The 21,726-nt window shown below is 43.1% G+C and overlaps 1 protein-coding gene across 1 annotated transcript in view; it reads left to right on the top strand.

Annotated features, from left to right (window-relative positions):
* Window positions 1-21,726, top strand: part of LOC126926234 (cyclic nucleotide-gated cation channel alpha-3-like) — a 209,548-nt gene that overhangs the window by 130,216 nt on the left and 57,606 nt on the right. The window contains exons 10-13 of the mRNA XM_050742478.1: window positions 591-721; window positions 20,260-20,609; window positions 20,974-21,176; window positions 21,247-21,485. Coding sequence (XP_050598435.1) covers window positions 591-721; window positions 20,260-20,483 — 355 coding nt within the window. The 3' untranslated portion in view covers window positions 20,484-20,609; window positions 20,974-21,176; window positions 21,247-21,485. The remainder of the gene's footprint in view (window positions 1-590; window positions 722-20,259; window positions 20,610-20,973; window positions 21,177-21,246; window positions 21,486-21,726) is intronic.

The following is a 21,726-nucleotide window of genomic DNA, read 5'->3' as shown; positions in this document are numbered from 1 at the left end:
CACTGTATCGCTGTCCACGCTGCCCTCCGCGGGAGAATCACGAGATTTGCTGGAATCTCGAATGTTGTAAAATGAGCATTCCTGGTGCTCTTTGCGAGCGAAGAATTCTCACAGCAGATTATTTAGAAACATGTTTCAAGGAACAAAATATCTCATACTGTGATAGGAGAGTCGAAGAAGATAAGCAAAGCTTAAAAAGGGAAAAGTCATGTATCTGAGAGATTTGCGTTGGGATGGAATATAACCGCGGTAAGCGTACGAAGCATCTTCGAGGTGCCGATGTCGCGTGTATGTGCAGCCAACGAAGAAAAAGCGAAAGACCCAAAAAGAAGAGACGCATTGAAATATTCCTGTCCGTTTTATGACACCGTTTCGAAAGCTTCTCTGCTCGTTTCTACGTTTATGCTGATCTCCCTCGATCGCCGATGTTCAACTAGCTCGAAATACAATCGCTTAAGAGCGAAAATATCTCTAAAATCGGTAGTAAGCCGAACGAATGATAAAACTTAGCGATTTATAAGCGCTGCGCCTTGAAAGAAAGGAAATACGCATGGCGTCATCGAATCACTCTTTTCCATTTCGCTTTGCAGGCCGAGGAGCAAGGGCGAGTATTTGTTCGTGATAGCTCAGCTGCTGTTTGGTCTGCTGCTGTTCGCCACGGTGCTGGGACACGTGGCCAACATCGTCACTTCCGTCAGCGCGGCCAGGAAGGAGTTCCAGGGTGAGTGAAAAGCCAATCCAATTATTTCGCTCGCGCTTGCTTCTTTTTCACAGCGAAAAAATCGCGCGCCACGGACTACGATCGCAATTGTGCCAGGCGCGATTGTTCCGTTTTGAGAAACGTTCGTTGCACGCCACCGATCGATCGTACCAAGAGCGTGTGCCTCGTGATTCGCCGTAAACACGGCTCAAAGGAGGATCTTTCTGTTCGTACGCGCGGCGGTTAAACGTATCTAGCGCAATACGCGCGTGAAAACTTGCCACGACACGTGTTCAGATATTTCCGCGAGCCAGCGTACGTAGCTTAACGAGAAACGAAATAAGACGTTAAGTTGTTTCGCGAGAGTGCGAGGAACGCGAATGGAAGTTACCTAACGATGCGGTCATCCCGCTTGTAAATTAAAATTCAGCGCTGCGCACCGACGAAGATGGCCACCGCAACATCTGCGATAGCCAGAAAGGGCCGGGAAGCTCGTACAAATGCGACGGCAAACCGCATTCTTAATTATAAAACTCGACTGCTACTCGCAGTTTCCGCCACGCTTACCCTCCAGAGAGAGAAAGAGAGAGAGAGAGAGAGAGAGAGTAAAGCTGGCTTTCACGAACCTGATTGCGCTGCACGGTTAACAGAGGCGGGATGAAATTTGCAAACTACACTTTCGTCTTTCGTTAGGACCGAGAAACGTGTTATTTCGCGTGCTGTGCGAGACCCGGTTAAATCGAAGTAAACGGTGCAGTTTGACGATGCAAAATAGCAGTTTCGCGAGCATCTCTGCCCACCGGGGAACTCTATAATGCCTTTGCACGTTGTCCTTTCTGTCGACCAAGGGCCACGATATTGCCCCTGTGTTTGGCTACCTTGTGGGGCAGCTGGAAATTTTCATGTCTTCATACCTGTCCACTAACTTTCAGTTCTCTCGGTTATACAATGCTAAACACTTGACCGGCTGGAGACGCAAATTCGCGTTTTGCATACTTCATGCGGTATCATCCTGCAGCAACGAAACCGCCATCGATACGTGTTAGATATAACATTGGTCGGTCAGAAAGTTCATTGCGATTTTTAAGGAATTTCATAAAACAGTAAACTTGGTTTAATACCTGTGAAATCGGCATTAAAGTTGAAAGAACTCCAGATTCTGGGAGAAAATAATTAGAGGCGTAATTGCTTGGGGAACATTAACCGGAAAAATAATTTGCGGCGTATTAACACGGAAGAGATTCTCTTTTATCCGGTTGAGGCGGCGTAAGAGGACGAAAATGCCGGCAGACGCTTGTAACAGATTATCCACGAAAGCGAGTGTTTTTTACTCGACCAGCCGTTGATGAATCGCGGGCATTAACTATATCCGCGGCGGGAATGAAAGGAGGCGCAAGAATGAACGCGTACTCTTAATGCAGCCGATAGAACGCCGACGACAAACAAAAATGGACGTGGTTTTACGCAGCGACATCGCCGGCAGATCCGCGCCCATGATCATTCCGAGATACAGATTGCTCGACTTTTTCTCGTCTGTTGTAAAAACGCATTAAGCAACGTTTTAGCCGCGAGTAGGAACACGAAAACAACATTTGCCGTAATTGCAGCTTCTGCCTCGCTTCCTCCACGCCTCTCCGAGACGATCATTTATGTATATAACCGCGCGATAATTTTGACCCAGCGAGTCGAAAAACGAACAGTGGAAAGCTCGGTCGATCAACGTCCAATGGAAACTTTTTAAATCGTGTGTACACTGAGGAATTTCTCAAGCTCGATCAACGATAGCACAGAAACAGCCAAATATGAAATATATCTATTATTTATATTGGAATATATCAACTATTTTGTTGTTCGAGTGTCGCGCGTTCGATTTAATACGATCGAACGCGAGCTTTGATTCCGATTATTTAAAAGGAAAAAAGCACAGCCAGGAATCTCTCAAGCTGCATTTGTAGTAGCAAAGGAAAGAAGCCAAATATGACATACCATTTTGTTATCCGAGTGTCGTACGATTCATTTGATGCAATTAAACTCGAGTTTTGATTCCGATTATTTAAATGAAAGAAAAGGACAGCTTTGTTCGTATTAGAAAAAGACTTCTTAGGGAGAACACATATTCCCGGAAAAGAAAATGAGAGTTCATTCTTATAAAGTAATGCTTTTCGGGAATACACGAGTGCTACGTAGCGACGTATGTTTTCTTTTTCAAAAAGACTTATTTCCCTTAAAGAGGAAACTTCTGGAAACATGAATTCTCGAAAGAGGAATTAACTTCGTTCGCTGCGATGAATTTAACAGCAGATGGTCTTTGTAAGTACCTATCGTAAGCTTGAGATAATTGTCGAAACGTCTTGACCGGAAACACCGCTCCTCGATCGATGCGAGACTTTTAATTTTAATCATGGACAGTTAATTAGCACGATTGCATTAATGCTTCTCGTCGCGTTGCATAGGATCGATAAAGAATGAGGCGACGTAGATTGCTTCGCTGTCGAGCATCGCCTGGACTCGACCTATTCTCGTAGTCGTTGAGCAACAAGAAATATTATTACATTTCCATCGAGTTAATCGACGTGCCACTCACGATCGCGGAAAGTAATCTTCTTTTTTGAAGGCATTCGCAGCGCAGATCGACTTGCTTGCGAGTTCCTTGAAATTCTGACGACACGTTATTCGGTGCATTATATTTGCCATCAATGACAACCTCTTCACGTTGAAACCTGCATGTCGATCGAATCCTGATCACCGACTAACAACCGATCCAATCCCTGCACCGATACGAGCGTCCTTCGCCGATATCGAACTACGTTCATTCGAAGATGCATCGCGAGACTTAAGCGTCGATGCATACGTCGCGTAATAATTCAAAGACTTATCGAAGAAATGTCGATTTCAAAACAGAAGGTCGATCTCTTTATTTGTACACGCTTGTACAATGTTTCGCAACGATAGACTTTAGGTCTGATCGAGGGTGGAACATTGCAGACTCACTCGCGTGATTTCGGGAGGAGTATTTATATGCCGTTATTTGTCGGAGTAGGAGAAAGACTTTGGTCGTACTGATGTGTCATATGGTTGGGTGTAACTCTGCACTTCGGTTGTACGGACGTATCGTGTTTAGGATGACTGGACGTTACCCTGGCGGTGACTCAAGATAAGGCGGTTGGGATTACCTATCTTATCACATAGTGAGGCAAATTTACCCCGTGACACGTACGTCGTAACACGTTAGACGCGTATATAAGCTTCTAACGAAAGAAGCAGAGATATACCGTGAAATACGGACCATCCAGACGCAACAGCGTCGCTGATCACCTCACGCTGGATGCAACTTGACACGCAGAAAAAATTTCATGGCACAAGTTTACGGATACGTCAAATGATCTCATTGTCTTACAAGTCAGAAAATTAACCAGCCCTTAACCATCATCTTGCGCGTCTTCCCTTTTCAAATCTCTTCGCCTATTTGCAGGCGATTGCCTTCGTAACGTTTCATCCATATTCCTCTCGTAATCAATCGCTTGGTTCATGCATACGCAAATAATTTATTATTAACGCGTTGTTCCGCGAAGGGATCGTCAGACATTTTCAAGACGCTTGACGGCATGGACATACCAAAGACGTTGCCATGAACGAACTTAACGTCACGTTTAATCTGTTTATACGTAAGACTTTAATCGCATTCTTCGCCCGGTATACTGGATCGTAACAGGGTTGCTGCGATGATAGTAAAAAAATTATTGTACGCCGTAGATACGTAGATTCGCCTCTTTGTCTGTCCACGTAAGCGCGTCTGACGCTTATAGGAAATCTCACCTTAAGAGGATTCTCCACATTCCTGCGACATTGCGTTCGATCCGCTTTGCAGCGGCATTTAAACGGGACTTGGGTGGAACGCGCGCAAGGCCGAACAGGAGATCAAAGAGAGTGTTTGACGGCGGTAGCTGAACCCTGGGACGGACTTCGGCGCGCCATTTTCGACGCCAGTTACAATTTCAAAATTTTAATTAACCAGCAACCCTCGAGACTCCTGTGCGCATCGTTAAAAGGGGCACGAAGCCAACGGGGTAAATTGCCAAGATGCGCACAGTAAGGCATTCGAACGAGCATTAGGAAAAAGGATGGAAAATGCACACAACGTGCAGTTTTCCTGAAACTTGGTATCAGGAACTTCGTGTCGAGGAAAATTTGTTCGCTTGAACCTCAATCCGATTCGATCGAAACATCTTTGCTCCGCTGTTTGACACCGCGCACGATGACGTTTGAATTCAAAACTATGTTTTCCCATTTTTCCCTAAGTGTCGTATAAAACGGCCGTATCTGACCAAAGGGGGATTGTTGGTTAGACGATTATAACTGCACGACCATGGTGCGTTTGTAAGGAATATGCACCGCATACAAAACGCCCCGTAATTAGCGATACAACTGCGAAGAGCATGATCCTACAGGGAAGAAGTAAACATAACGAGCAGAATTTTTAGTTTATCGTGCTTAGTTTGGCTTTGGAGGAAATCGAGTTTGAGGATTTTGCTGTTTCATTTCAGCATGGATACAGATGTTCTTTCGCTTGCATTTGCATGCAACAAGAGAATCTAATTACCAACGATCTTTGACGTTGAGGTAACGTTAAAACTAAATGAGAAAAGGAAACTGAAGAATAATTGAATAAGGAATCGAATAAAGGAGAAGACGTTTTGAGAACGTAAGGTGAAATTTTATTAATTTCTGTGCTGTTCTTCGTGCATTGCGCAGAAATATTTTGTTAGATAGGCGAGAAGCGTTTGTTGTTACCAGGTCTACCCAAATTTGTAGAAATTTATACAACACTCTGTTCAGAAAAGTAAACTTGTTTCGACGTAGAAAATTGTCACAAAAACGTACGTACGTCGTACGTTTCTAAAACTGAACAGCGTACAGCAAGATTACTCGTCGCACTTGCAACAGGCCAACCTCTGTACAATATACAACTTGTCATTTGATTTATATCAAATTATTAAACATTCGATTTGGAGGAATGGAACCTACGGATAATTCCAACTAATGAGAAGACGTAGGTAGTTATTACCATAACTCGTTCGTGCTAGATATGCTCCACAAAGTATATTTCATCTGAAACGTTATCCATCCAACACGATGTCGAAACAACATCGGAAAATTATTTCATTCGCTTAGAACGATACGCCTATAGGCAGATACACAGATACTTGCGAATACGATACAGCGAATGTATTTCAAATCGTACGACGTTGCATTTAATCGACCACGAAGACGACCGCCGTGCAATGGGAGATGTACAATTTATTAAACGGTTTGAGAAAGGCCGTGATTTTTAGCGCGCGTTATTCGCAAGACAGCGACGCTTGCAGTCGTATTCCCAGCACGTTAGCGTCGAAAGTTGTTTCAGATTGAAGCGCCGGCTTGGCCAGCTTTATTTACAGCGCGACCGGCCACGAGCAGGTTAATATTGTAAATGTAATCTCGCGGAATCCAAAGAGAGACGCGAAGCGGTCCGTGGCTATCTCGTAATGGCGGGATTTCCGTTCTACAATTTCCACTCGGGGGAATGGGGCTACATCTTGTCGGGGCGACGCTGATTGGATATAAAATTTCATTTTGCCCCGGCACACCTAAATCCACCGGTAACTCTCGATGCTCGCGATTCCGCTTTCAATAAAAGTCCCTTTATCTCCTTAATTGCTATCATCCTCGTGCAATTCTCTCGGAATCGCGGCAGATTTAAAAAAAAAGAGGAGGAACGACGTTGAAAAATGAATCAAAAATCATCGTTGGACCTGCTTCCATTCTATTGCGAAAACTTAATCGAACGAACAGTATCTCGATGGAAAATCGTTTTACCTAGCGGGAATCGTAAGAAGGCTGTTTCGGACTGGTCTTCGATGCAGCAAAGTCTGAGACGACGATAAAATAAATCGCTGCGAACGTCTGAATATTATCGGGAAGCGCGCGCGGCCAGTTTTCGTGCTCTCGTTTGTCAACGCGATTTATCAAAGTTTGTTGGAATTGACGGTCGTTGCGAGCTAACAAGCTAATCGAAATAGCCGGTCGAAATTTTACCTACATCTATGCGACACAATTAGAAGTTGGTTCACGAGATATAACGCGGAAGTCGAAGCATGGAGCTAGCGGTGCAGTTGCCAGTCGGGACGCGGTCGAATACGCCGGCGGAATAAAGGCGCCGGTATAAAAGGAAACGCGGAGTCGTCGTTTCTCAGCGTGCAGCGCTGTTAAACCTCGTGTCTGTGCAACCGTATGCAGAGCAAACTCTTTGCGTGTCTCCGGATTGAACGTATATACCGCAAGGTAAAGCTATCCATTCAGCTATCCTGCTGTAATGCGAAAAATCAATACCGCATTAGTTGACGGCGAATGTCAGCGACGAAATTATGAAATGTCAGCTTACGAAATTGGAGAATTTTGCTGGGGAAATTCCTATTGTTACGAATAAACGTTTGAACGCGTACGTTTCCCTTATTTTTAACCTACACGTTGTTATATTCTGTCGAAGAAATTAATCGCAACATGCAGCAGCGGGATACAATGGTCAAGACGATGAAGATTTTTACGCGGATAGGAAATCGTAGAAAGTACGCAACTTCGCAATTGAATTCTAGGATTATATCGGCTATCGTAATATGAAGCTACTCGCGTACACTTGGAACTTTGATGAATCTGCTAAACGAGTTCTCTTAAATCTGCAAGTTTCTTCAAAATGATAATCTACGAGCAACTATGGATGTTTTAACAGAGTCCAAATAGCGGCCAATTTGCCTCTGACTCGAAGTACGAAATTAAATCATTTCAATAGCTGTTCTCTAAACGATATTGAGAAATTGACGGTGAATATGAAAAGACTGGGAGGTGAAGGAGTATCGTCGCTGGTCGATCTCCGCTCTTTTATTGTTAGCAAACGGTTGCCGTTAGTTGTAACGTTAAACTTTTCACCTAATACAGCTTAATAAGGATCCAATTAGTAAGAAGCACGCGTAAAAAGCCGAGCGAACTTGGTTGCAGCGAAGGGAACGCAGAGTCGTGTAATCGTAGAACAAACACCTGTGTAGGAGCAGAACGACAAGACCAAGAATTAACCTGCCTGCACAGCCGCAGGGATGTCCTTGCTTTAATTGCAAGTATGCCCAGGTTACCGCCATTATGTCTCGAAGTGCTGAACACGGCTGGCATCCTCTCTGTGCCTGCAAGTAATTTACTTGTAAACTAGTTGAGACGTTTTGCTCGCCATACGATCGAGCAGGAAGCTCCGTGCGATAGAATCCGAAGGTAATTCGAAGCTAAGGACACGAGGTCGAACCGATAAGACGAGTTCGTCTCTCCGTCGTCAACTGGCTCTTCTTTTTTATATTTTTGACAAGAAGTCGAATCGCAGCATCGTTCGCGCGTTGGAGCAGATCAGAAGACGAAGCAAAATTACCTTATCCATAGGAATCAATCAGCAGCGTCGGCAAAGAAAAATTATTAACGCAGACCTCGCTGCTATCTCGAGTATAGCGGCGTACCAAGCGCGAAGAGGATCTCGTATCTACCACCACGCCATCGTAGATAATTCGATCAACCTGGAAACCAGTGTACGCGATGCATTTATCAACAACGAAAACCTCAAAGCGATATGCTTAGACATGGAGAAAGCGCACGATATAGTTGGGCGTACCAGAGTAATCGCAGTAACTGACAACTCATTGCATCTCATACGGAATTTCCTAACAGAAGAAGGAGCGAAGGTTAGAGAGAAGAATATGCTGTGCATTTGCCCGGAAATAGAAAATCATATTGCTGGAGATTCGGTCATTAGCGTGACGTCTTTTCTTCAAGAGAAATTAATGATACTTGCAAGTAGATCGGAGATATTTCGCAGTTATTGCCATCTTCTCGTCAGTGTCAGACACGCTGCCGCGCTTTCATCTACACTCGGTGCCTCCACCTGAAGAAGGTTAAGCGTAACGCACGAGCTGCTACTTTCTCATCTTCGCGCTCATCTTTCTCAACCTTCTTAGCGCGTTTTCGCTAGACGTCGAAACGACACTTTTTCTTCCTGAAGAGATGGTTCTCGAACAACGTTCCGTAAGGATTTCTCCGTGCAAAAATGCCAGCTTCTCAACATCCTTCTCTGTCTGATCCAAATGGCAAGTCAACGAAAGCACGCATCCCCCCGGTCTAATCGAATACAATTGGACACCGGACGAGGCATCGTCGAACGAAGGTTTATTTTACGAAATTAGCCAAACAACGCAAGCTATAGCGCGGTAAACCTGTCCGTAAGAGTAACTTTGATAGTTCGTTGACCCCCGGGCTCGCGTTTCCCCGCGGTGAACCACAATACGCCAGCTGGCTAACCTTGGTTGAGCCAATATTAATTTCATTAATTATGCGCCACCGTATTACGATATTAGCGCCGGTACGGCCATTCCGCTATGCGGCATAATTTCCCCGGGAACCGCACTAATTATCGCGGCAAGCCTTCTTCGAGTACGACGATCTGGTTCGAGGTCGTTCTTACTGGTTCCGAACGTGGGCGAACGAAAGTGCCGCGCCGTATCGAAAGTTGCTGATATTAATTAGATGAAATTGCAGTGAAGGAGGAAATCCCATTTCTAGGAAACGTAAAAGCGGCGGTTCCTGTAAATGTTGGGGTACGGAGATGATCGGTGTGTACGATACGCAAGTTTCCGTCGCATAACACGGTATTTTTGCGACAGGGCCTGGCCTTATCGCGCTTTGAAAATTTTGGAAACCGTCGCGCGACGCGATTTCTCTTTCCACGATGGGAAAATCCAACCTAACTCCAAACCTATGAAAAACGAAAGTGTGTGTATTCGTGGGAGACGTGCGAATTGGAAAGAAAAGTCAATGTCCCATTGGTCTAGATGATTTCAGACAAAAGCCAAAAATGCTGTTAACTAATTGCATGTTAATTATTGAATTATTACATGCGATTGCAATAATTGAACAGACGAGAATGTTGAAACGCAAGCACGTCATTCTTAGTTCAGCAAGCGTGATCTGTGGTCTTAGATTAGCGTATGAAATTTTGATATACCGAAATTTGTGATCTATTGGTATTTGTATTCTCTTGCCTCCTATTCCTTTGCTTCCTCCTCCAACTTTGTTGCTCTTTTCCCTGTCCTAGTTCTTATCTTGTCTCGTTTCGTCTCTCCTAGCCCCGTATAACTCCCGTGTACAGCTGTCCAGACCTAATACCCACCTTATGTATGTTATCTGTATCTTTTCCACTTGCCATCTCTCTTCTTAACCCCATCCCTCATACTCATACGCCAGTACGTTCAACACTGACACGCGAAACATGTACATTCTCAACTTTAAATCGCTCTTAAATTCCCTTCATCCTATGCCCGAAACCTGGTTTAATCTAAGTTAAAACCTTTCTGAAGTTTCCTCTCTCTTATGGCTCGAATCTGGCTTAACTCGACTGAAAATCATTTCTAAGTCGTCTCTGTCCTATGCTGCAACAAACGTCGCTTAACTCGATTGAAATTATTCTTCAATTTTCTCTGTACAATGCCTGAAACCCGATTCAACGAAACGTTCGCTGGCCTCTCTGTGGCAATTGTTCATTTCTTGCCTCCTATCCTTCTACGCGTATATTACAACAGCTCACTGTACTTTAACGTTGCATCGTATTGCTCCAGAAATCCGTATCAATTAATAGTTTGGCTGTTTAATGCAATAAGTCTACCGCATAACGTTATGGCGTTTGATATCATCTCTTTGAAGTTGCATACAAATTGTAGCAGACACTTTGCGTAAAGTTGCTTACGCGGCGAAGGCAAAGCAACTTTGTAGAGTCTCGTTGTCAGTTAAGTTGTTGAAATATGCAATTAAGCGTCTCTTAACGAGCCGTAATACAGGTTACTAGCCGTAAATCGGCTACTATTAATTTTCTGTTAATTGTTGCACATTACTGTATTAACCCATTAATTTTCACGCGATAGCAGCCGCGCTGCATCTACGTAAATTGCTGTCAGTTATTAAAATACAGAAACGAGAAGAAAGGGATAGAGGGCTTTTAGGTGAAAAGAGAGCGAGCCTGATCCGCTTCGTTATAACGAACAACGCGTAACTCGTGCATAATTCGAGCCTTTAAATTTATGTATTTTCCTGGATAAACGTATCAAAATTAGCATCCAAGCTACGACATACTGCAACTTGCGATTAATCGTTTGTAAGGAATACAGCAACAGGGCAAGGATAATCCTCTATGTCCGTGTGATTTATCGTCGTGGCTACTTTTCTGTTTATTTCTTGCAACACTCTGATCTCGCCTTTTCCGATCTACAAATCGCTGGAGTTGATCGTGCGTGTCTAAGAAAAAAGTCAAACGACTACGTAAATATTGGATCATTAAAATAATGTTGAAAAACGAGCGAGTAAGTCGATAAGGAACTCGACAAATTAACGTAGGTGTTTTATTTTTACATAACACGCGACCGTGTGCGAGCATAACACATGGACGTTTCGCCTACTATGAATCTATTTTACATAAAATTATCAACAGCACTTGATGATCCAGCAAAGTTCGATTAATTTTCCATTCAAAATTGGTCTGTAAAATAGCGAATATTTGAAATTAGAAGCGCCAGTCAGATACGGATTAATGCTAAAATAATTTGTTAATACAATTAGTCCAATTATCAAGCGCTGCTTTCCAACGTAATTATTTCCTTTCCAATTAGGGCACAGTGTATCCGTCCTAGTTATTACGTAATTATAGCTATACTTTTTTCTTCAATGAGACGTAAAAATTCGTTAATTTACTCAGCTAATTATTCCTCGCTATAATATACAGAAGTAGATAAAATGCAAAAGTGTCGTTTAATCGATCGACGATTAACGATACTGCGACGGCAAGCTGGAAAAGTTTCAGTCTACTTTCTCGTTAGACCTTGTCCGAAGATCCATAATTCTTCGTATCTAAAAATGTCGAATAAATAACATCAAACACGTTATCCTCTCGCGAAGATCGGGAAAACTCGATTAAGTTGGAGCCAACCGTAAATCCATGGCTGCGTTAAGCATCGCGATATAACCGAGGACATTATCCCATGCTTAATACCACAGAAGGAATTACTTACTCTGGTATGCACGGCTTAAAATTACGAGCTGGGCCGTGCCTGTGTCGGCGGTTTCGTTGTGCTCGCGGTAGACTAGGGAGGAGAGATCTCGTCAGGTTATTGAGCGTATTTTATTGGGAAAAGACGATGTCAAAAAATGGCCACTTTCGCGCCTGCTTGCGGACGAAAAATTCCCACAGCAGGTTACCTAACAAATTATCAGAGAAATCCGAGTTTTATGTGTAAGGAAAATAACGATATAAAACGGAGAACAAACGTTTGTTTAAATGGTCCACGATATCGAGCGTACGAGTGATTTACAATTCTTAGTCGTGAAAAGTTGTAGCAAGTTTCCAATGGTGTTTCGCTTTCCTTCTTTCTCTGTTCGTGCTTTAATAAGAAGTTATAATCTGATTTTGCCCAGAAAAGGAAATAATTATTACTGTCCAGCTCGTGTTTAGGTTTCCCTCTTCTTTTTCTATTCGCGCTCTAATAAAAACTTATAATCTAATTTTCCTCGCAAGAGGAAATAATTAGTATTGTCTGGTCGATGTTTAGCCCCCTTTCTTTCTCATATTCCTGCTCTAACCTGAACTTATAATCTGATTTTTCCCCAAACAGCAGATAATCAGTATCGTCCGGCTGGTATTCAGGTTTCCTTCTTTTTCCTGTTCCTGTTCTAATAAGTATTCATAAACTGATTTGCCCCGCAACAGCAAACGATCGTTATCTGGCTGATCCTCGCGTTTCTTTCGTTTTCCACGCACGCTCTAATGATAAACTGTCTGGCGATTAATATCTCGAAATTTATTACACAGGCGAGCGTCGGAGGCAGTGAATTTGAAAAACTCGCGGAGCTGTTACAAATAATGTAACAAATCCTTCTGCAATTCGTCCGAACTGTCCGTTTGTTTGCACCCTTTTAAATCACGCGGATGAAAGCCGCGCGTGAACGCATCGGCTGCGTACGAAAAGCCGTCAAAGGGATTTCGAAAAGCGATTGCTATTTCTATCGATGTCTGTCATTCGTTTGAAGCCTCAAACGAATTGTTGCCAGCGTTTCGCTCGCGGTAAGTCGATACGTTTAACTAGAAATCCGACGTGTAGGCTAACAGAGACGTTCAATCTTTGGTCTCTGTGCTGACGTTGGCGTATTCAAACATAAAGCAGAGGCTGGGCTGGCCGGCGGGCGAAAAACTGTTTTCTCAACAACTTAAATCCACTCGGACAGGATCCACGCCCCTGTCGAAAACTTTCCTGCGTTTTACGTTTGCTCGATAAACACGCCGTCCCGGCTATCTGCACTTTATTGCTTATACCGGAGAACACTTTCGCAAACAGCAATCCATCTAAATAATTTGCGGCCAAAATACAGACACGTACGCGAAACGTGGCAAGGTGGTGCGTTTTACTGGCTCAAGAAATAAAACAAATGAAATTGGCCGACACTATCGTACCTATAGTGATCAAAGTTTCACACATCCCGTACCGCGGCAGAATTGAATGTGTCGACGAAACTGACGACTGACTGACAAAGGCGACGGCAAAGGCAAGTTGAACAAAGTAAAACAGAGTAGGATAAAATAAACGGAAAAAACGAACGACAGTCTACGGCGAGTCGAAGCTTTTCGAAGCAGTTTATGCATTTTGGCTGATCAGCCCAGAAATTGGACTTGGTTAGGTGGACTGCAGAATACGTACATTGTCTTTATCGTGCGAACCTGGCTCACCGTAAACGCCGGAGATCACATTTTTTAGGTCAGCGAAGAAGCTTCTCCTGATTCAACGTTAATTCGCACATAAAGTTAGGTGAACGAAAGAAACGACCCCTTACTTGGCCGGTCCAGGTAAGGTTAGCGTTAAGGAATATCAGCGGTATTAGTCACGCGTATCCCTAGACCAGATTTCCCATCGAACCATAAGACTAATAGACTGGCAGCTGAACCGCGATAAAATCGAACAGTCTCGCATCGTCCATTTCCCCGGCCGGGAAATGCCACGTTCTCCCTTGGTTCGCATCCATCATTCTCCGGTGTTTACCTATCTGCCTATATCAGCATTTCCCCGAGCCCATTTTTACCACGTTGCGCTCTCAGGCGAAACGCGCTGCCTTCAAAACGGCTCTTGTTCGGTCGTTGGCGTTTCCAACTTGCCTCGAAAATATTATCTTTAACGTAGCGGCTGACGAGGACACGGCGTTGTCGATATCACAGAACCAGGAGACTGCGAAAACATTGTTCGATGTTCTTCCATACTCTGGCACATGTTCAACCGGCGCCGTCGCCACCACCACCAACTCGTTCTCGCCCTGTTAATCCACCTTTTTTTTCATTTCTCCTTCTTTTTTTCAACCAGCCTTTTTTTTCGATACGATCGCCACCGTAATTACCATTAATGGTAATTACCTGGAAGATAATTTCCAACGAGCGCAATTACATTTCTATCGGACAGAGTGCATCGATTATCGGCGGGCGAAAGCCAGCGAATATTATGCTGAATATTCGGATTTTACGGAGCCGCGGCGAAGGAATTTGATATCAGACGAAAGCAATCGAAAAGGGTGGAATGTATATAATTGGAATATTTTTGTTTCAATGAGATGGCGATGGTCCCCTCTGTTATTTCGCCAATGGCTCGCCCCCGTTGCGGTGAAATGTAATTTTCTGCGGTTTTCGGACCAGATACACTCCGAACGAATGTAAAAAGAAAATAAGAAATTTCGCTTTGAGATATGAATTTGCAAGAGTCGTGTTTTAGGTTCTAATTTGACGCGTAGAGCAAAAATTGTGGAAGAACCAATTGGTAGAAATTGGCGTTAAAAGCGACTGACACTTTCCCCTGGTCCGCTTTTGAAATATTTTCCAGTCCATCGTTTCAAAATTACGAATTGTTGGAAGGTATTTTTGTAGTAATTTCACGTAGATGAAAAATTAGGGAACTATTTAGTAAACATTGGTTTTAAAGAACGATGATCCTTTCTTCTGACTCGCTTTTTAAATACTTTTCAAGGCTTCGTAGGATGTCCATGTTCTCGAAATTTACGAATTACTCGAATATATACTTTTGTCACGTTGTTAATTCTGTCTAATAGTGAAATTAAATCCGGCAAGTGTTGATTTTAAGCCTAAACCAGCCACGTTCTTTCGCATCTTGTCGATACGATTAACCGCGCGCTTCTCGTCAAACAGAATCGAAAGGTGCAGAGTTTTGTTGTACGCAGAAAACAAAAGGAAAAGTTCAAACAGTTTAATTCGGTTCAATGGTAAAGTAAAATCTGCCGTGGCTTGAATTCAAACTTGAAATAATAATTAATGGTGCTGACCATACAGAGTCATCAGTTCCCTTTCTGCGTGCTTCCTTTCATGCGGACTTGCGAGATTTATGTAGATTCATTAATCAAGCCATTCACTATTCTCGCTGAATTAAAATATGTAATAAGGGAAATGATTTATCTGAGTAGCAGGTTTTGCAACAACAATTAAAAGCTCACAGCGCCGAGAGAAAGCAACTTCTTTATAAACATTAACGACATGATTAACGAACAAAGGGAGAATATTCCTCCTTTTGCAAGAATATTTCTTTCTTTCACAGACCCTGTATACGTTTTCTCTAGAATACTTTACAGAGCAGAGAGAATAAAAAATAATTGGTTATTTGCTATCAATCGGTAATTTGCTATTCCCGCGCAAATAAAAATTAATTCGCGTAATATGCGAATATAGGCGTTGAGTTCTCGTTGGAATTGCATTCTTCTTTCAGTTCGTTAGTAGCTGCACCGAAAGATGGTGTTTTCAAAAGCATTCCGCTTTTACATCGCCAATTCGTTTACTCCATTTCGCGTTCCTCACGCCTCCGTTATCAAGCGCATAGAATATACGTTATAATGTAACGTAGCATATCCCAGCATGCTCGTTCAGCCTTCCACTCGCATCGTTTTCGTTTAATTTACACATTGTTGCGATGTTTAACCCGCGAGAATGACTGTACGGGAATATAAATTTATAAGATTATAAAATACGTGGCCGTAGAAACCGGAATACAAATTGTAAACTGTGCGCGGTAATACGCAACGCTGTGCAGAATTTTCGTCTGTAAGATTGGCATTTTCTCACTTTCTAATTATCCCATTTTCTTGCGATACGTCGCGACCGAAACGAATGTGTACCAGGCCTTTCAGTATCGCGAGATTTGAAACGAAAGACGAGCGCGTTGCTAAACGAAACAACGAAAACGGAAATGGCGAAATAGAAACCAGTTCTCACCGAAATCCCGCATTTATTAATTAAAAAACAATCGTTGTTTCGTCATGTAACCTTACAAAATTCACTTTAGTTACTCAAAATTGCACGTCGCGAATAGACAAAACTGTGAATCTTTGCACCCGAAAATCGGAAAGAATATTTCAAGTAAGTCGATTCATTTGCAGTTACGTTGCGTTAATATGCCTGCGTATGCGTGACGGTTCGATTAGAATTTCATAAAAGATGGGTTTTCTTTCCATATATATGCCAAATTGAAGTTGAACAAAATAACACGTATATCGTATTTATTTATTGTATCGTGCCTGCTCTTCTTTGCAACTAGGGTCCGCGATACGCTACAACACGGTTAGAAAACCAGCAAAATAACGGTTTCTTTTCGAAAACAAGAAGAGTAATTTATAACTGTAGATTAAAATTGGGCAGCCGGTATAATTCACTCTGAAGAAAGTCAGACAGAGTACGAAGCAATCGTTTCAGGACTCGAGATTCTCGTACTTCCTTGGCAAATTTTCAACGACGAAGGCTTCGAAAATGATCGCTGGATAGAATTTCTAGACCTATCGCCTTCACGAAATGACCGACCAGGAAAGATCGAGCCGCGATTCGAGTCGTCCATCGAGTCGTCAATCGAGTCGTCCATCGAGTCGTCAGCCGAGCCACGAACCGAGTAGAGAGCTGAAATCTCGTAACAATTCTACGCCAAATCACTTCGATTGCGATGCTCGATGCGTGTCTCCTAGCACAGGGGAAGATCCAACACTGATCGTGCGTAGCAACCGAGTTTCTAATACTTAGACCGCGAATTTTTCGAAACTTATTTCACGTATCATAGAGACAGCATACTTTTGGATATTTTATACGCAGTTTCTCGTGCAGTTTTGCATTTTCAAAATTCCTCCCTCGCGAGCCAGTTGACTTTATCCTGACAGAAATTTGTCTATCGATTAAAGCAAATATTAGCAATCAGCAGCATGAAAGAACGCAAAACAAATGGGACGATATTTTTGATAAATACGCAAGTATAATAATACGCGTGGGGCTCACAGTGCAGCATAGCTGTTATCATAAATGTAATTTAAATTTCGTCGTTGTTTCCTTCGTTCGTCTAACTTTATGCAAATCAGTTTCCCGGCTTTTCTTAATAGAAGAATTTACATAAATTTAGACGAACGAAAGTAGCAACGACGAATGTACAATTTTAAATTGGATTTCGAAACCGGGCACTTGACCGAGGTTAGTGTTCCGGAGAAACGTATTTCGTGGTTCGATCAGTCTCTCATTTCGTATCATTCGGCCCTGTTGGCTCGGTGAAGCACGCTGCGGAAAGTATTTCGATTATGAAACAGAGGTGAGTTCCACGAACTGCGGCGTGCAGAATATTCGGGGCGGCGCGTCGATATCCGAGGTAATTCGATAAATACCGGTGCTATCAAGAACTTCCTGTACCAATGAGCTCTGAATAATTCCGAAAGTTTGGGAAATTGTGCAGCACGTCTCCGCCCGAAATCGCGAAAGTTCCCGCGTATGATGTTGAGCAAACCAACGCGAGATCGTCGCGTCTCTCGATCCTGGGTGTGTCGCGTAGCAGGTGACGAGGATATGACGAGATTTACACACACACATGGGAAATAGACGTAGGTCAGTTGTAGGAGGCCGATCGTAGAATCGACGAGGGTCCAGCAGGGGCAGTTTTATTATGTTTTCGTCGTATGTCAAGTTTCAAAGTAACAGAATACGAAACTTACGAGACATAGGTATAAATAAAGTAGAAATATTTTATACTCAAGAGCTGTGTATGTATGCTTTTACGTTAAAGTAACGTTCCTTGATGATGGCTTTCGGGGATTAACTATCATAGAGAATTAAAAAAAGAAAGAAAAACACTACGCTTGCAAAGTTAAATTTTTTCTGGTTTAATGTTACTTTCTATGGCAGCCCATCGAATCGTACGAAGTACGCGCTTGCGACGCACGCTGTATGATGTCTAACTCTAAGGGACGATCAGAGGAAGCGTCCAAGTCAAAAAATTGTGGGTACAAGTACTGCTGAAAGAAGCAGAAGATTGGACGTTGGTCTGCGTTGAAGAAAACGCTTCTGGGTGGCGGAGATAATCTTGCGTCGAGCTGAAACAACACCTTTCTTCTTCCTCTCTTCGTAATTTTATAAAAACGTTCAATTTTATCCTTAAGCTCTTTAGTAGAAAAGTATTTATCATACCGTTCGTTTCTTCGCTTTTACAAACTAAATTCTGAACGTGCAATTAATAAAAATGCTGAACTTCTATTGCAGAAATCGAAGGACAAGCCACGGAATAGAATTTATATCGTAGTTTTATTTTAGATCTGTCGTTGCAAGACGTCGGTGAAAAATGCCTGTCATCATAGGATGCACGAAAGAGAACAATTGCAAAAAGCTTGCATTTTTAAAAGCCAAGATGCTTGAACAAGCTCGGGCCGCAGGTTTGCTTTATTTCACGTTAAATCCGTTAATCAAAGAGCAATAGGGAAATTGAATTAATTCGGGGGAAGGTTACTCCAAAGAAATAGAGAATCTCGTTAAATAATAAATACGTCTAAACAGATATATTAAATAAAAATAATTATAAGCCAAGTTCTGTTCGAGATATCTTCACAAATTTTCATATTTCACCAGCCTCCAAGTATTTATCATTGAGAAAACGTGATTTTAACGATCCGCCCGATTGAATTAATCCTGAATTATAGCAATATTCTACAAATTTTCTACAAATGCGCAGTGTCCAAGCACTTTGCTCGTTCATCGTACGTTTTCAAACACGTGAGAAGCACACGAAATACCAATTATTCGCGCATAAATTTAATCTGCTGTTTACCCTATCGATTCAAACGTTAAGTCCGCTTCTTGAAACTTCAGCGTTAAATATACCCGTAAATAACGCGCAAATTGCATCTGCGCACGTGTGTACTCATTTCCGGTTTTAGATTCGCTGAAAATATTTTAATTGAAACCGCTGTAAACCCTTTTACATTCAGCGGTTAATTAAGAAAATATAATCTGTATAATCCAAGGCAGATATTTCGTTGAAACACGTAATTTGCTAAAACAAAGACACGCGTAACGTCAGAGACGGTCAATTATTTAGAATACGGCACGCCTCGCCGATCTTGACGGCCTTGAAATGTGTTACTACGTTCAATAGTCTGAGCCAGACAGCTTTAGCTCCTCAGGTGTTTCCAACAAACTTCAGTTAAATCTAAGTTAGGATTACGTCGCCATTCTAGGGTAAAATAATATTAGACATAAATTCTCTGTACCTCCGTATTATCCTTAATATTGAAACCGAACAACCGTTACATGCGTGTAAAAGGACAGTTGTTCGCCAGGGCAGATCCTCGGCTCGGAATTTGCAAAAATTATAAAATTTCGGGCATACGTGGAGGGCATATATTATTATTATTATTATTACTTAGTCCGTGCTTTGGACGAGCTTTCGGTTTTACATCTCATTCGGCTATTTCGCTTCCACATATCCACCTGCCTCTTATTCGCTCTATTATATCGCACTCCCTTAATTATTCTGCCTCTAAAACTATGACAACATTTGGAATTTTATCAGTTTCGTTTCTTTATTGTCGTTCCTCAGCGTCTTGTATCGTCCTTCTCTTCTCCATTATTGCTTTCAATTCTGTTAACCCTTCTCCAGTTTTATTTAATATTTTTCCCCGCCTTTTGGTTTACGCGGAGGACATGCAATTTATACATTCTTTTTTCTTGCCCAAATTCGCTCTGATGAAATGAAACCGGCTCCTAAAGATCCGCCTGTTTCTCTATTCCGTCCCTCGCTACAACATCCATCAATTTTTTCACCAAACGATAGTCCTGATCGAAGGCAGTAGCTGTGGCCTGTAAACTTCTTTCCTAGTTCTCACAGTCCCCCAGTTGTAACGAGAAACTAAAGGGTAGCCGGGTGTTCGGGGGTCGATCTCATCCCTCGGAGAGAATTTTGGGCAGCGAAGAAAAATTGCCCGATGCGTAACTCGTACGCGTATTCTCGGCATATCCGCGAAGTCTCGTAATTTTGTGAATTTGCGTTTTCGGGATCTACCCTCGTCAAAATCATGTCCGCGACGAGATATTCCGAGACCATCGAAATTGGCGAGGTCGGTCCCATTCCGAACGACTATCCATCGATGTAATACCGCGAATTCGAACCTAGAGAAGAGCAAGAGCAACGAGGTGGGTGCTAGCTCGGAGAAACCCATGGAAACGCCCGTACGTTCGACCGACACCGAGTTGAACCGCGAGCCAAGAATCGTGGAACAGCTGGAGGACGAAGAAGTCGAGCAAGGACCGATAGAAGGAGCCGAGGTTCCAGCTGAACTTCGCGAAACAGCTGGCCAAGCTGAAGCAACAAATAACGAAGACCCAACTGACGCCTAGGGCATTTGAAAATTCATCAGCACCAGCCAAGAATATTATCAAATAAAGGAGCGAAGAACTTGACCACGGAGCAGAAATCTTGGCAACCGATCCTCGAACGGAAGCTCCTGATTTACTGACAGTTAGGTAATAATTGCTCGTTTCCCTCGACTCGAGATCTTTTGTCCCGGTTGCGTTGTTGATGGTCCCAGCAGGTTCCAGGAGGACTCGTTGTACGTACGACGTGATATTTCGCTCGCGCTCTGTCTTCCGAGTTCGACAAAACGACAAATCCTATCCGCTGCGTACAATCGAGTTCTCCAAACGATAATTCGCGTTCGTAGAGTCTGGATTTTCGACAAATTACGAAGAGAAAAGTATTTACGTGTATCAGCCCTCAGTCTTCCAATGGTCCGCGTCTGTCTTCGAGTCGAAGGTCTACACTTGCAGCGAAACGACGTCGTTTCCAAGTACGTTTCGCGCTTATCATAAATTTGCATCGTTCGAGCAGAAAGCCAGCCGCCAGGAAACGCGCGACAGCCTCCGAGGAAGACTCGTTTAGCCGCGTAATCACCGGAGGCGGATTAATTCGCCGACATCGAGGAGCTGTGCAAGCTCGCGAGGCTCGGCCGTGCAACGAGAGGAAAACGAGAGGCAAGAAATCAAGGGAACCTTTTGTGCTTAACGACAGCCAGAGCCCGGCGGAGTCCTTGGGTAAATTTGCCGACTCGTCCGCTAACTAAGGACGTCCCAACTGACGATTTCAGCTCGGCTATCCGACTAGAAAAGAGGTCGCGCGGTGGTTGTTCGGCGCCGTGGACGAGATCAAGTTCCGTTGGTTCTTTGCCCGGTCATGTTGTATCGTCGTGGCTCGCTCAGAATCGAAATCGAATTAACGCGACCGAGGAATTGAAACGAGAGGATCCGAAGCAGCTTAGAGTCGTTGGATGTTTCTCGGAGATCGGAAAATTGGTTCGTCCGAGGATATGGAGAGTGAACCTAACGGGCGACAGGAAGTAGAAGGTACCGTAATGGAGTTAAGAGCAAAGAAAGAAATACGACGGTTTTCTTTTTTCTTTTTTAATCGGCTGTCTCAGAAATTTGTTTTTATCGGTCAACGACGGATTCAGAATATTTTAGCGAGAACTGGAGAAATAGGAGGAAAAATTATAATACTCTTCGTGAGATAATTTGAACAGCACGCGCGTTCCTTTAAAGCACTCGACCTACCTTTAACAATTACAATTTACCACTTACAATTTGC

The sequence above is a fragment of the Bombus affinis genome, chromosome 17, assembly GCF_024516045.1.
Source record: "Bombus affinis isolate iyBomAffi1 chromosome 17, iyBomAffi1.2, whole genome shotgun sequence".
Taxonomy (NCBI): domain Eukaryota; kingdom Metazoa; phylum Arthropoda; class Insecta; order Hymenoptera; family Apidae; genus Bombus; species Bombus affinis.
The sequence above is the reverse complement of the archived record's forward strand: the minus strand, read 5'-3'. Positions and strand labels throughout refer to the sequence as shown.